The 15,712-nt window shown below is 40.4% G+C and overlaps 1 protein-coding gene across 2 annotated transcripts; it reads right to left on the bottom strand.

Annotated features, from left to right (window-relative positions):
- Positions 1-30: 30 nt before the first annotated feature.
- Positions 31-15,502, bottom strand: lrrc8aa (leucine rich repeat containing 8 VRAC subunit Aa). 2 transcript variants are annotated; one of them, XM_004074552.5, is made up of 3 exons: positions 15,309-15,502; positions 9,070-11,194; positions 31-1,335 (listed from the first exon to the last, which is right to left on the bottom strand). In XM_004074552.5, exons 2-3 carry the CDS (start codon positions 11,182-11,184, stop codon positions 1,060-1,062), a joined length of 2,391 nt encoding a protein of 796 aa, XP_004074600.1. In that variant the 5' UTR covers positions 11,185-11,194; positions 15,309-15,502; the 3' UTR covers positions 31-1,059. The 2 variants fall into 2 exon arrangements, with proteins under 2 accessions (XP_004074600.1, XP_011479851.1); XM_011481549.4 differs by lacking the exon at positions 31-1,335 and adding an exon at positions 8,820-8,925 and having other exon boundaries at positions 15,309-15,494.
- Between the last annotated feature and the right edge of the window lie 210 nt (positions 15,503-15,712).

Genomic DNA, 15,712 nt, shown 5'->3' on the forward strand with positions numbered 1-15,712 from the left:
ATGAAAGTTGCTACAACAGAGTTGTATAACTTTTGTGAAAGCGTCTTTACTTTTTTATTAATAAAGCAAAAGTCGGTGGGAGGCTTAAACATTCTAGGTAATATCATTAAAGGTCACTTAAAATGCCTTAAAACGTGTATCTACAGTAAGCTGCATTTTCAGTCAGTAGTTATTTTACTTGCGTTTAAGTAAAAATGTGGTCGAATTTTAAAGTACATCAAAAAAATTGACTTGCTTTTTTCCAAATATTCCAATAGACATAGACGCCCTCTTCTGCTCACCATTAAGACACATTAGTACTGCGTTTTTTTAGAGATAAAATGAGCCGACATTCAGCTGCAAAGTAAACAGAGAAAAAAAAAAGGCGGATTTCTCCACGACAGCCACAGGAGCTGCGGTTATAAATTAATGACAGCGCTGTAGTTTGTCCCACTGAATACCTGACAGCTCTCCTTTGAAGTGGTTTCCTCAGGAGGCCTGTGGTGACTGGAGCGCCGTCGGCCTGCTCGGATAAAAAAAGCAGGTGGAGCGCTCGGCAAAAACAACAAATCCTCGTGCTTCGCAATCAGCTGAGCCTCAACTGATTCATTTACCAAGTGTGGATGAAGGCAGAGACACTCCAAATATGTCAGGTCAGATGAAGGGCAGGCAACACTGCTGTGAGTGTGATCAACTTGTGCAGATTTCCTTTGACCAGCAAAATAGTGGTGGTGAGCACTTCTAGGTCACTGGCAAGACTGAGTCCTTGAAAACAGTCTAACTATAATAAGTTGTTTTTTTTTCTTCCAGAAAAAGTACTACTATGGCATGCATATTCAATACTTTCTGCTGACGTTTCCGGGACCTTATGGTCAGGATGTGGAAAAACCACATTTTTGAAGGAACTTGAGCTCAGTAATGAGACTTCCTAGAAAGAATGAGGAGTCAGTTCCAAATTGGCAGAGTCCGGTATCAAACTAATAGGCTGCAACTATTCCTTTTAAACATCTGTAACGAAGCTAACCCTGGTTTAGGAAAACCTCTGCTTCTCTGTCTGTTCTTCTGATTCGTCTTCGTTCTTCATGCTTGTTCCTTATCGGCCCTCCAAAGCTGCTCTTTCACTTCTGATGGCAGCGTGTTGAACAGGTCTTCCTCCACCACCAAGCCGCTCCTCTTCAACAGACGACACTCTCCGAGCTCCACCGGAAGGCACTCGAGACGGTTCCCCCTCAGCTCCAGCTGGGTGAGGCCTGTTAGTTCTCCAAAGCGTGACGGCAGCGTCTGCAAGCAGTTGTTGCCCAGGTTGAGAGTTCGCAGCTTCTTACACTGGAACAGCTCAGGGGGCAAAGTCTCGATCTAAAATGGAGACGACAAGAAGTAGAAGAAAGAAAGGGTATAGGAGGTAATGAGCCTAAAACAATAAACCCCCAGAATAAAGTGCAAAACTGTTCAAAATGAAAATAGCCATTGCATACATTCAGGGAATAACGCAACCAGACCCTGAAGAAACAACATAAAGACAGAAACAAAAACCCCAGTAGAAGTAATCCATCCATCTTCAGAACCTGCTGATACCCTTTTAGGGTCACAGGGGTCTTATATGGACAGATCATGACAAACATGAAGCCTTCTGAGAACAACTGCAGCCCAGCGGTCAGAATCTAGTCAATGTAAACAACTGCTTTTGTTTGCCAAACAGAAAAAAGTAACACATGTCCAATGAAAACAAAAGAAATAGATTTCTTTTTTTATGAGAGCTTAAGTTGGTACCACTTCAAATACAACACAAAAACTTAAATCCGGCTAAAGCCTTTTTTCATGTCAGGCTCCATGACTTCCAGTTAATGCAAAACCAATGAAAAAAAAAAAATTCACTTACAGATTTAGGTTGTGTCTTTTTTGGGAGAAATCAATAACTTGGAGTGTATTCTGACTGGAAGAATCCATCAGTCCGGACCCAGTGGAGTTCTGAACGTTGCATTTAGTCTGTATTAAGACTATATTTAAGCAGACTATCTTGTTCCAGACTAAAACTTGTTAACAAATGTCCAAAGATCTCTTCACTCATTAGTCGGGAATTTCAAGGGTGGGGCAAAGCAACAAAAGGCAGAAATTATGGAAGTCCTGAACTTTGCAGTCCTCGTCAGGAAACTTTATATTTCATTGACCAATTTTCTGTATCAACATCAGGTACAAAGTTTTTTACTTGCTTTTTTTTGGTCCAGCTGAGGCATGCTGCAGGGCGGTTCCTAGCAAGAAGACAGCTAAGAATGTACGCTGGTACGTGTCTATGACGTATAGATTGTTGTGAAAACAGTGTTAAAAGCAATGTACATCACGTTAAAAGTCGTTTTGAGTCTGCATTCATCCAACTACATTTCAATGAATTACTGTGTCTCATCGTCATCCTAAAAGTAGCTTTTAAGTAGCTTTCCTAAAAGTAGCTTTTAGGATGACGTCACAGCAGCGTGTGTCACGTACCAAGACACACACAAGCATGTACAGTGAGGTCAATAAGTATTTGATCACCCTGTGATTTAGTAAGTTCTCCCACTTAGAAAACATGGAGGAGTCTAAAAATTTCATCATGGGTGCATTTCCACAGTGAGAGACAGAATCTGAACAAACATTCAGAAATCACGTTGTACGATTTTTTTTAAACAATTTATTTGTATATTACTGTGACAACTCAGTATTTGATAACTTGAGTTAAACAACTTTAATATTTGGTACAGAAGCCTTTGTTAACAATTACAGAGGTCAAACAGTTCCTGTAGTTCTTCACTAGGTTTCTACACACTGCAGCAGGGATTTTGGCCCACTCCTCCATACAGATATTTTCTAGATCTGTCAGGGTTCGGGTCTGTCGCTGAGCAACTCGGAGTTTCAGTTCCCTCCAAAGATTCTCTATTGGATTTAGGTCTGGAGACTGGCTAGGCCACTCCAGAACCTTGGTTTTCTTGGCTGTGTGCTTCGGGTCATTGTCATGCTGAAAGACCCAGCCACGACCCATCTTCAATGCTCTGACTGATGTAAGGAGGTTTTTGCCCAATATCTCACAATACAGAGCCCTGTTCATCCTCTCCTTAATACAGTGCAGTCGTCCAGTCCCCTGTGCAGAAAAACATCCCCAGAGCATGATGCTTCCACCCCCGTGCTTCACTGTAGGTATGGTGTTCTTGGGATGAGGCTCCTCCTCCTTCTTCCTCCTCCAAACACGCCGAATGGAGTTAAGACCAAAAAGTTCTATTTCTGTCTCATCTGACCACAAGACTTTCTCCCATGACTCTTCTGGATCACCAAGATGGTCATTGGCAAACTTCAGACGGGTCTTGACATGGGCTGACTTCAGCAGGGGAACCTTCCGTGCGATACATGATTTTAAACCACGACGTTTTAATGTATTACTTATAGTAGCCTTGGAAATGGTGGTCCCAGCTCTCTTCAGGTCATTGACCAGGTCCTCCCATGTAGTCCTGGGCTGATTCTTCACCTTCCTTAGCATCATCGGTAGCCCACGAGGTGAGATCTTGCGAAGGGCCCCAGTCCGAGGGACATTGATAGTCATCATTAGCCTCTTCCATTTTCTGACAATTGTTTTTTTCTCACCAAGCTGCTTAGCAATTGCCCCGTAGCCACTTCCAGCTTTGTGAAGGTCTACCATTTTGTCTCTTGTGTCTTTTGACAGCTCTTTGGTTTTGCCCATGTTGGTAGTTAGACTTCTGACTGATTGTGGGGTGCACAGGTGCCTTTATGCAAGCTAACAGCCTCAAACAGGTGCCACTAATTTAGAATCATGAGCAGAGTGGAGTTGGACCATTTAAAAGCAGAACAGCAGGTCGGAAATCTGATAATCAAGTGATAAAATACTTATTTGTCACAGTAATTCTGTCTCTCACTGTGGAAATGCACCTATGATGAAAATTTTAGACCCCTCCATGTTTTCTAAGTGGGAAAACTTGCTAAATCACAGGGTGATCAAATACGTATTGACCTCACTGTAGGAAGCATTTTCACATGTGTTAAAATAAACCTTCTAATAATTAAGGAGTTGGACCTTTCTCTGTTTGATAACACGAAAATCGTTGCTTTATATTTGTCCGCGGCTCATCCGTTCCTTCATTCCTAATTCCTACTCTGTTTACATCACATGACAACTGGCTACGGTGGCCGTTTGGTTCAGTGGTTCCGCTCTGGGATTGGATTGCATTCAGACTGAGGAATCTCAGTCCCACTGGAAATGAACCGAGACCACCTCAAAAGATGGGTCCGAGAGAACGGCTCCTGGTCCCAAACCAGGGTCCGCTTGAGTGTGTTCAGACTGAAATCTTTTTCAGGATTATCGGGAGAATCAAACGGTGATTCACTTTAAGCGAACCAAATGTGTCTAGTCTGAATACACCCTTAGTCTCATCAAACGGGAATCACATGGGACTCAGAGACACACACTTAAATGTGAATCACAAGAAAGACTAATAAGATTACAGGTGTAGATGTTCAAAGTCAAAAAAGAAAAACAGAAACAGGACATCAAAACAGTCTCCTCTAATGGAGCTATTTGTGGCTGCTTCCAGACCTGCTGGGAGCTATTTTGAGGATGCAGACTCAAGAAAACAATAAAAGCAGCAGCAAAGGTAGCTTTCACTAAAAACACATTTATTCATGGAATCCTGAGAGCTCTGTGGTTTTAGGAAACATTCTGGACGATTATTTAACAACATAAACAACAAAACTTTAAAAAAGTTTCAACAAACTTTATTTTGATTGAATCTACGTTTGATACTGTAAAAGATGGTGGGTGACAGTAGTTCATAAAATGTCCATTTACAGGGCGGCATTCATTTTTTGAGCAATAAAGTCGGCAGTGATGACCAACCAAATGACAGCTTAAGGTGAGACACCATTACGAGGCAGAAATGGCATCAAGCTTTTTTTCGCTGCTGCAGATATGGAGTTCTAGCAACTTGTTTCTGCTTCAACCATCCAAACTTTGTCTTGCCCCAAAAAACTACTGTGCCTTTACTCAAACATGCTGTGGTTAATGCAAATAGCATTAACCACGCCTATATGGAAGCGATTATGTAGCATAAATAAAAAGCAAAGTCAAAACTAGAAATGCTTTTTCATTTTCAAAATGAAGCTGCATTTTTTGACTCAAAAATATAATGAAAAAGCAATCCACCAAAATGCTTTTTCATTTCCTTCCTCAACACAGCTTATTCTGTCACTTAATTAAAATTAAAATGAAAATGGTATTTGACATTTCATTTTCAAACAGTTCTCTGGTAAATGTGTAGCATAATTCATTTAGAAATGTCTAATTTGACCATTAAAATGGATTAATAGAAATGCTTTTTAATTTTCAAAATGAAGCTGCATTTTTTGACTCAAAATTAAAAAGAAAAAGCAATATTTCAAAATGCTTTTTCATTTCCTTCCTCAATACAGCTTATTCTGTCACTTAATTAAAATGATAATGAAAATGGTATTTGACATTTCATTTTCAAACAGTTCTCTGGTAAATGTGTACCAAAATTCATTTAGAAATGTCTCATTTGACAATTAAAATGGATTAACAGAAATGCTTTTTAATTTTCAAAATGTAACTGCATTTTTTGACTCAAAATTAAAAAGAAAAAGCAATATTTCAAAATGCTTTTTCATTTTATACTTAAAACCGCTTATTCTGTGTCATAATTCAAACGAAAATGCAAAGAGGGGATTGCATTTGCATTTTAACATCCACCCCGCGCAAGTTGTCACAATATTCAATTCGAAAAAGCATTAGCAGAGGGGAGGCGGGGCGATGACGTCACTGCTTTCTCTGTGTGTCCGGCTGCTGACTGACGCACACACACGCACCAGGAGCAGACTGTGTTAGCGGCAGAGACGAGGGTTTTGTGATGGTTGTGAACTTCTGATGAGTTTCCACAGCTTCTCAGGACTAAGTAACTGCATGTCCGCCTTCTGCGGTCCTCCTCCTGACGCACCGCGGACAAGCTTTTGTTCTTCGGACCGCCAGCTGCCTTCGCACAGCGGAGCGCGAAGCTCCGATGATCGCTGAAGGCGGAAATGCTGCTACGATCTGAGAAACCATCATATGAATTTGTGTTTCCAGTGGTGTCCAGAACAAAATAAAGACTGATGTAATTCACAGATATTTACACATGTATCTGCAGCTTCGCGGTGAATTTGCTGTTTGTTTTATTAAGATCCAGGAATCCAGGTTTGAGCAGGCCAGGTCCAGCGGTTTTTGAACAGGACCCGGTTTTACGTAATCTTAATATGAAAAATGCAGCGGAATGTTTCTTTAGCTCCCTCGCGAATCAGAAGCTGTGAATCGTAAGCCAACTTTAGCGTCGTCTGACCGCACGGATTTAAAAACATATAATCGAGCAGAGCAGGCCGTAAAATATTAGCATAACTGTTATAAAAGCACATTATGAAGATAGTCTCCTGCAGCTTCGCGCTGAGTGAGTGTTTTTGGTCCAACCAGCAACGTTTAGCATCGAGAAATCTGCTGTCTGTTGATCGATGGAGCTCCAGCTGTCATCGAACAGCAAATTCACCGCGAAGCTGCAGATAAATGTGTAAATATCTGTGAATTACATCAGTCTTTATTTTGTTCTGGACACCACTGGAAACACAAATTCATATGATGGTTTCTCAGATCGTAGCAGCATTTCCGCCTTCAGCGATCGTCGGAGCTTCGCGCTCCGCTGTGCGAAGGCAGCTGGCGGTCCAAAGAACAAAGCTTGTCCGCGGTGCGTCAGGAGGAGGACCGCAGAAGGCGGACATGCAGCTACTTAGTCCTGAGAAGCTGTGGAAACTCATCAGAAGTTCACAACCATCACAAAACCCTCGTCTCTGCCGCTAACACAGTCTGCTCTTGGTGCGCGTGTGTGCGTCAGTCAGCAGCCGGACACACGGAGAAAGCAGTGACGTCATCGCCCCGCCTCCCCTCTGCTAATGCTTTTTCGAATTGAATATTGTGACAACTTGCGCGGGGTGGATGTTAAAATGCAAATGCAATCCCCTCTTTGCATTTTCGTTTGAATTATGACACAGAATAAGCGGTTTTAAGTATAAAATGAAAAAGCATTTTGAAATATTGCTTTTTCTTTTTAATTTTGAGTCAAAAAATGCAGTTACATTTTGAAAATTAAAAAGCATTTCTGTTAATCCATTTTAATTGTCAAATGAGACATTTCTAAATGAATTTTGGTACACATTTACCAGGGACCTTTTTGAAAATGAAATGTCAAATACCATTTTCTTTATCATTTTAATTAAGTGACAGAATAAGCTGTATTGAGGAAGGAAATGAAAAAGCATTTTGAAATATTGCTTTTTCTTTTTAATTTTGAGTCAAAAAATGCAGCTTCATTTTGAAAATTAAAAAGCATTTCTATTAATCCATTTTAATGGTCAAATTAGACATTTCTAAATGAATTATGCTACACATTTACCAGAGAACTGTTTGAAAATGAAATGTCAAATACCATTTTCATTTTAATTTTAATTAAGTGACAGAATAAGCTGTGTTGAGGAAGGAAATGAAAAAGCATTTTGGTGGATTGCTTTTTCATTATATTTTTGAGTCAAAAAATGCAGCTTCATTTTGAAAATGAAAAAGCATTTCTGGTTTTGACTTTGCTTTTTATTTATGCTACATAATCGCTTCCATACGCCTACTCCTATAGGAGTAGATGCACACACACTTTTTCTTCATCGCCTTAGCATTTGCATCTAAGATCAAATCTTCAGCCTCAGCTTGGAAAACAGTTTTCATTGTCCTCAGTTTGACTTCTATTGTGCTCTCTGTGTTGTTTTTAATGCAAGGCAAATGTGGCATGCACTGCAGTAGGGGGTCCCATGAGAACTTCACAAAAGATCTGTGTTTGGGATAGAAGAACTGAGTGTATCGCTTCATGCCGAGTGTGGACCAACCCAAACTTCTTTTCCCTTAGTAGTGCTGCAGTTTTTAATGACGGCTCTGCTGTGGGTTACAATCAACAAAGAAGTGGAGTTGTCCTAAAACTGCTGTTTTCTCTCAGGGGACATAAACTCACCACATGGGGGGACGGCATTACTTCAGCTTCTTACGCACAAAACCCAATCCCCACACCAGTGTTTCATGTTTAACAAGATAAGCTGTATTCTTTCATAGCCAATGCTGCTGTATGAACGCACAGCACTGTTTTTTTTTTTTTAGATAAATCAAATGTTTTTGAAAATCCAAATGTGAAATCATGTTCTATTTTGTAGCTTCTATAAGTTTGACTTCCCATCAGAACTTTACTAACAAACTTTTGATTTCAAAGTTAAAGCTTGTTTAAAAGTGAAAGTTATTACATGGTCCATTTTGATCTATAGGTCATGTGACCACATTCCATATAGTTACAACTTTGCACCCCTTTGTGATATTTCTTTATGCTGATGTAAATCTTGTTTTGTCAGGAGTGTGAAACTCTATCCCTAAGCTTATAATACTGTTAAAATATTCTTTGTAAATCAAAACCAATCTTTGCTTCTGTTAGCCATGTGTTCTGCAGCCATAATGCAGGACTTTTATAGAACTTTTAAAGACCCATGCCAATCATTTTTTGAGCTATTTTAAAAGCATCCCCAGTGGTTATAGTGATTACATCACTATAAGCTGTGGGCGGGACCACTGGTGCGGTGGAACCCCGCCCCTCCTTCCTGTACATGGACGGGATGAAGACGTGCATGGATTTAGTCGTATACAATTGGATGCGTCACAAAGGAGCGCAGCAGGGAGCTTGTGGCCCGCCCAGCGTATTTTCTCAAATAGGGTTTTTGTTCACATGGTATTATTCATCTGCTGCTGATTCAAGATTTCAAAAAAGAAATGCTTAGAAATCAATTTTGGAGCTTAATTTTCTTTATATACATCCTCCATCATCCGAAAAATTCCACAGGAACCTATTTAAAACATCAAAAACACAATTTTCATCGGAGTGGGTCTTTAACACTTTCCAACTGAACTTTTGGCCCAACAGGAGAAGAATTTAGTTCTAACCTCAGAGAAAGAACAACATTAAGAGGACAAATAATTCAGTTCCTTACCCTGTTCGCTGTCACAGCAAGGTACTGCAGGTTTTGTAAGAAGCCCACGTCAGGATGGATGCTGGTCAGATTGTTGTGGCTTAGGTCCAGGAAGCGCAACTTGCGGCAGAAGAAAAGTTGGCTGGGGATCTTCTCGATCTTGTTTCTGTTCAGGTACAGCCGTTCCAGGTTGGTAAGGGTTCCAATCTGAATGGGAATATAGGCTATCTGGTTGTACCAAAGCTTTAGGCACACTAGGCGATGCAGATGCTGGAAGCTGATGATCTCCTCGATGGTCTTCAGATTGTTGTCCTTTAGGTCGATCTCCTGCAGGTTGTGCAAACTAAAGATGGAATGTGGGATACGTTCAAGGTCACAGCGTACAAGCTCAAGCTCTGTCAGGTTGACCATTTTCTTCAGGCTGTTGAGTACCATAAGCTTGGTACCTTCATTATTGATGGAAAGCTTCTGAAGGTGCACACCTACATCGGTTACTACCTGGGGAAGCTTGGTCAGATTGCTTTTCAGACGCAGGACTTTTAGACTTTTGAGCTCTCTGAGCCCATCGATGATAATGAAACGATTGTTGTCAGCACTCAGGTTTCCAGTTAGGTGCAGTTCCCTAAGGTTTTTCAAGCTGTAGATCCACAGTGGGATCTCCTTGATATCAGTGAACTTGATATGGAGAGATTTCAGGTTTTCCCTCAGGAAAGCCAATGCCGGAGCCTCAATTTTTGCAGGTGTGTGATAGAGCCACATCTCCTTCAAACTGGAAAGCTGGGCGATGATTGGGGGAATTGTTACGTCTGCGATGAGCTCCAGCTTGAGCACCTCAAGTTCAATCAAATCGAAAACCGTATCTGGGATGCCGCTGAGCATAAAGAGGTGTAGCTCCAGCTTATCTTGAGAGTTCTTGGTGATTCGCTGTCTAAGCTTCTCTAACGTCCACTCATTGTTGAGGTTCAGCTGCCTCAGCTTGTTCTCGCTAACTTCAGACAGAAACACAGCGAAGCGCTTGGAGTAGAGCGGGTCATACTGGTCAATCATGTGTAGCATGAAGGCAAAGTCGTTCTTCAAGTCTGGAATGTCACTGTAGCTGCTTTCCTCACGGATGGACTCGAAAGAGTATCGCTTAAGGGAGCGGCTGAGCATCCAGCAGAGCGTGTACATGCAGATGAGTCCATAAACTACAACCAAGCTGATGTAGAAACAGGCCAGTATCCTAAAAAGAGTTGCCAAGGGGTGAGCACAATGGAACATGCTGTACCCTGTGAGTTTTTCAATGTTCACTGCACAATCTACATTGAACCTAATGTGCTGGACATAGTAGGCGGTGTAACTAATAATGAGTATAAACTTGATAACCTTGATAATCGTCTGACGTATGTAGAGGCGGTACACGATGTCGCCCTCCTCCACATGTATCCTAAATTTTTTCACCTTCTCAAAAAGCGCCTTGGCTTGCTCCCCTTCTTTTTTGTCTAAAACCCCGGTATCTGAGCGGTCCACGATCCCCTGCTCTATTCTAGACTTGGTCCGTTGAAGCATGGGCACACTCGCTTCAACGTCTTCGCTCACGCTAGACGTTTTCTTATCCGTCGAGCCGTTCATTTTCCCCACCGGTTTGGGGTCACTCTCCTCCACCACGGTCTCGGACAAAGCCCTCGTTGTCCATGGGGAGTCGAAGCACTTGAGGAGGATGGAGACAAAGTGCTCCAGTTTAGAGCTCGTGCGGGGGAACTTGAACCAGAAGTTGCTGCACGCCAGGAAGATGAGGGTGTGCAGTAAAACCAGATAGGGGAAATATTTGGCAAACCAGTGGAGTTTGTTCTCATAGCAGACAGCATCTACGTAGTTGTACTGGTGTCGGTCAAGGTCGTACTGGATGCCTTTGGGCTCGGGCGCATAAGGGGCAGTCGTATTGGGGAGCGGCATGATCTTGCATTGTTTGTTTACAATCCACTTGCAGGGCAGGCAGATCATCTTGTCCTGCGTTACCTGCAGCGTCCCACCGAACACTGCAATCATCAGCATGATGATTGAGATGTAGTCGGTGAAAACGTCCCACCATGGCTTCAGGATGCGGTACGCAGGCTGAGTGTCAGCAAAATACCGGAGCTCTGTGATGGGAATCATGATGGTTTATCTGCAAGAAACAAAACAAAAATAAGATGATATTAGAGGAAATATTATCAAATCAATCTCCTTTTATGTAACACTTTTCATACCAAAGGTAACACAAATTGCTGTATTAAACATGAAGAAATTTTGTACCTTAGAAGTTTTCAATTTCAGGTCATTTTAGTATGTTGGCATGACGAAAGGGGCGTTTATCAAAAAGACAATCCACTTTTTTTGTTTACACTAAATTGTAAATATTTGTTTCTCCTCTTCTTTTCGTTTTTATTTTATTTTATTTCTGAGTTGTTTATTTATGGAATATTGCTAGTTTTTATGTTGAAAGAAATCTCCAAATTATTCAAGAAGCTAATTTTCAGTTTCCTGAAATGAAAAGGCAGTTTTTATTCAACTCCAACAATCAGATTATTCAACAATAACTTTAATTACCATACATACACATCTTATAAAGTAACTGTCTTTACAGTGTCCTTATAAAGGCTACAAATGTTTTATACAACATTAAAAAAAAACTTTCAAAATGAGTAAAAACAGTTCATTGAAGAGTTTAAGAAGAATCAACAGTGTGCATTAACCTTCAAAAGTCTTCGACAGTTTTATAATGTGTGCATTTTTACAAAAACATTACTCACAGAGCTTTGAGTTGACAAAACTGCTATGAAAAAGAAAACAACACAACTCTGCTTTAGTCGTTCCATCAAGAGCAAAGTATTTAGGTCAAATATGGAGCTGGCAAAGTTGTTAAGGCTTACTGTCACAGGCCAATTATCACACATGTCGATACAAGCATTCTCAGATATAACGTATTCAATCAACTTCAGTCATCTTTTCAACTTAGAGGAAGGTTTAAAATTCAGTTAACAGACATTAGAAGAAAAATCTTTGACCTGAAAAGTCTTTAAAAAAGTGGAAGTGAAAATTACTGCTTCATAAAATACAAAAAGAACATTTCAGTCATTCTTGTGTATGTGCTCAACAGTTAGACCTCCTCACAAACCAAAAGCAGAAAAAGAGCAGATACAGCAGTTTTTAATTCAGTCAGGTTTATAAGTTCTACTTTATGTTAATATCTGTAATTATGTTAAATGTGGGCAATGAAAATAATGTTTTTTGAGTTTTTGATATGTACATGTGGCCTTTTCCTTATGAAAGAACAAATGATCTGCCCCGTGCACAAGCTCAGGTGTGGTAGAAGAGAAGATGGCACATTGTTTCATTCCCTGCACGTATTTTAAGTGCGTTCAAGGCTGGATTTTGTTGCTGGCTGCATGTATTTAACATTTAACTTAAACTCCCAAATGTGTTCTCCGCTTTTGTGTTCTCTCTCTAACCAACAGAGGCTTCAGATAAACATTAAATATGGCTTTTTAAGACATTTAGGTTGTGAGACTTTGGTTAAAAACGTTATAATTATAATGAAAACATCACTGGAAATGTTTTAATTTAAAAAAAAATATTGTATTAAGCCTTTAAACCTATTTTAAGTAAATGCACATTTCTAACAACAAAAAGAACATAGACAAGCTCTCAGGTACTAAAAATGTATTACAGTCCATAAGGAAGGCTCACAAACTCATTGATTTCAACAATTACAACACCTCTAGATCACTTTTTTATTTTCATCCTTTGATTATGCCTAAACATTATGGAACAAACAGTCAAATTGTTTTACTCTCTCTCCTCCTCAAATTAGCAGATGGGGAATAAAGAGAGCTGGTCAAAAATATTGCTTTAAGCGGTTTGAGGCCGAGCAGCAGCACAGTCACCGTGTGCATCCATCGTTAGGCCTCAATTCAGAGACCCAGCAATCTTCCATCAGGTGACTCACATTGGTATAAAATAACGGCTCTAATTCCAAACAAAAATGTTTTACTGAAACTAAGAGACAAACATGCTAATACAAAAACTCAGGAATGTGCTCCGGATATGGTTTTCATTTCTCAAACACGAGTGACGGATGCCTAAAGTCCAACTCCAACCATATTTTGAGCTATTTTCTATGTTGAAAATATGATCTTTTTCATGCTGCATTTTTTTGTCTGCTCCTGATTCACAACGATTTGAATAAAGAAATACTCTGAAATGCAAAAGGGGCTTAGTTTTCTTAATATATGTCCAGAAAAAAAGGCCACAGGAACACTTTAAAAACACCCAAAACTTTCATCCGAGTGGGTTTTTAAAGGTTTATTCGTGCGCTATAATAGGAATGCAGTGATAAACTGAAGACAAGCTAATGTAAAAAAACATAACATCAAAGCTAAGGCTTTATATACGTAGCTACATTTAAAAATGCTCTACAAGCAACTTTTGCTATTTAAGATCTCAGCCAGTCTACAGAGATGACCTGTCCACAGTTGATCATAAGGGTAAGGTCTCAAATTTACCTAAAATGAGAATAGAAATTACAATGTCAGAACTGGATTAAAAGGTCATGGTTCAAAGCCTGGAGCCATAACCTCCAACGTTTTTTACTTCAATGTCTCTTATGAAGCTGATGCATAGAAGACGCTCTGGCACAGGTTTTCAGAGAGATTCAGGAGAATCTGCCGGCTGCAGGAGCCACAACGCCGCACTATCAATTTCACTGGAGGACACAGTTCTCTCCCAGCAAACCAAATCACATATGCACTGCTTAAAAGGATAACGCCGCAGCTCCCTTCAACAAAAGACTAAAACTAGCATGCGGTTAGTGTTCAGATGATGGAAATCTGACAAATAAAAAGCTTAAAAAAAGGATTGTCAGATAAAGCTTTTAATTTAAGCAACTATTTTGTAATAACGCATCAATAAAGTTGGAAAAGTCTTATTGTCAGAGCAGTGCGAATGGCTTAAATTAGTGACACAATTTTATAAAAGTCATTCTAAAAGGTGGGGACACAAGGAATGGAAGCATCCTTTAAACTAGCATTTCAAATGTCCAAAAATAACAGCTTGACAAAAAATGTCAAGGGTTTCCTCCCCTTCTGGATCGTAAAAACCTTTAAGCATAGCTCTCAGATGAGCAGATGAGGGGGCCACAGACCACAGATTTAAATTCTTCAAGTTCGCTGCATTGGAGCATGGTGGGGTCCCCCCCCCCCCCTCCAAACAGGAGCAACCCACTAACATCAGGCTAAACTCCATCCAACAGGCTTCCTGGTTTCTAAAAGAGCTCCACGCTTCCCACACAAGCAGTATAAAACAGCAATTTGACTCACAACCTGTGGATAAAGAGGTCATTTTGCCTAAAACTTCAGACCCACCCAACCAATGTATGTGGCGTCAGTATTATTAAGGATCACTGACTTCTTCTTTTTTTCCTATTAAATGAAATGATGCAATGAAAACTGCCAGCTTTACTTAATTTAGTTATAAAAATACTTCATGCATGTTAATATTTTCAATACATTCAATAAAAATAAAAGATTTTAAATATGTCATACATGGACTCACTTCACATTTTTCATGAAAATCACGAATAGCTCAGTTTTTTTTATCCTAGTCAATTTTTAATATTCATAAAAAACAGTGTTAAAATCAGGACCTGTCCACCGCTAAAAAAGACCAGTAATATAGCATCAAATCTAAATATGTACACTTCATGAACGGGCACTTTATTATGGGATGTTTATAACATCTTCAAATGTTAGTTTAGGCCGGGGATGGGGTTCACCAAAAACACGACATTAAGCATAGAGGAAAACTCTCATGCAAGCTCCTGCATGCAGCTATGATTGCAGCACTCATTTAATATTAATAACCTAAGGCAAGGGAATGTCTGTACGCGCGCGGAGACGAACGACTAGCCACGAAGAAAACACGGGTTATACCATTTCTTTCGTATGAATCTTTTGAGCCAAAATGCCACAACAGCTAGTAGCTAATTTCAAACGCTTGCCTATTCGGTAACATACAAATACACCCTTTTATGTCTTACTCTAGATTAAGGTAATTTTTCTAATGCAGTTTGGTCAAATATGCCCCGAAGGGCAACATTCATTCATAGTACAACGGACCGGCGAACCGAGATCCGAAGCGGTGGCTCCTCATCCCGCGCGACAATCACAGCGCTGCGGCAGCGGACTCACCCGTGGCTAGCTGGCTAAAACGAACGTATAATTTATAAACCGGGGGGGACTCACCTGTTTGGTCAAAGCTGCAGACTCTCGCCTCCTCCACACGCGGATGACACATTTCTCAAACGCTTCCCAACGACTGTGGCCGCTCGGACACGAGGCCGGTGCCTCGTTGGGACAGCCAAAGTAGCGACTAAACACCCAACGAGCAGTGAGGTGTTGCGCTTTGCTGCTGTGCTACAGAACAAGAGATGATGCGGAAGTACGGGAAAGTAATACTGTCAAAATAAAAGCACAGCAACAACCTCATGTTTCTACAGAGTGGTCAGCGTTTTGTACAAATATTTTTTTTACTCGTTTTTTCTTTTCTATAATGACGGATAGGGGCATCAGAAAACATTCCAAATTAATGACAGGAAATCCTATTAATTTTATGGTGGCTCAGTTGTTCTGATCTGTCTCTTGATCTC

This window comes from Oryzias latipes, chromosome 12 (assembly GCF_053564925.1).
Source record: "Oryzias latipes strain Hd-rR chromosome 12, Olatipes_Hd-rR_3.1".
Lineage (NCBI taxonomy): Eukaryota > Metazoa > Chordata > Actinopteri > Beloniformes > Adrianichthyidae > Oryzias > Oryzias latipes.

What these genes read in the sequence shown, in the direction of transcription:
- lrrc8aa (XM_004074552.5), bottom strand. Translation starts at nt 11,184, where the DNA reads ATGATTCCCATCACAGAGCTCCGGTATTTTGCTGACACTCAGCCTGCG. An exon ending in TTGCTGTGACAGCGAACAGG is followed by an intron (nt 1,336 to 9,069) that starts GTAAGGAACTGA and finishes TCTCCATTTTAG; the next exon opens with ATCGAGACTTTGCCCCCTGA.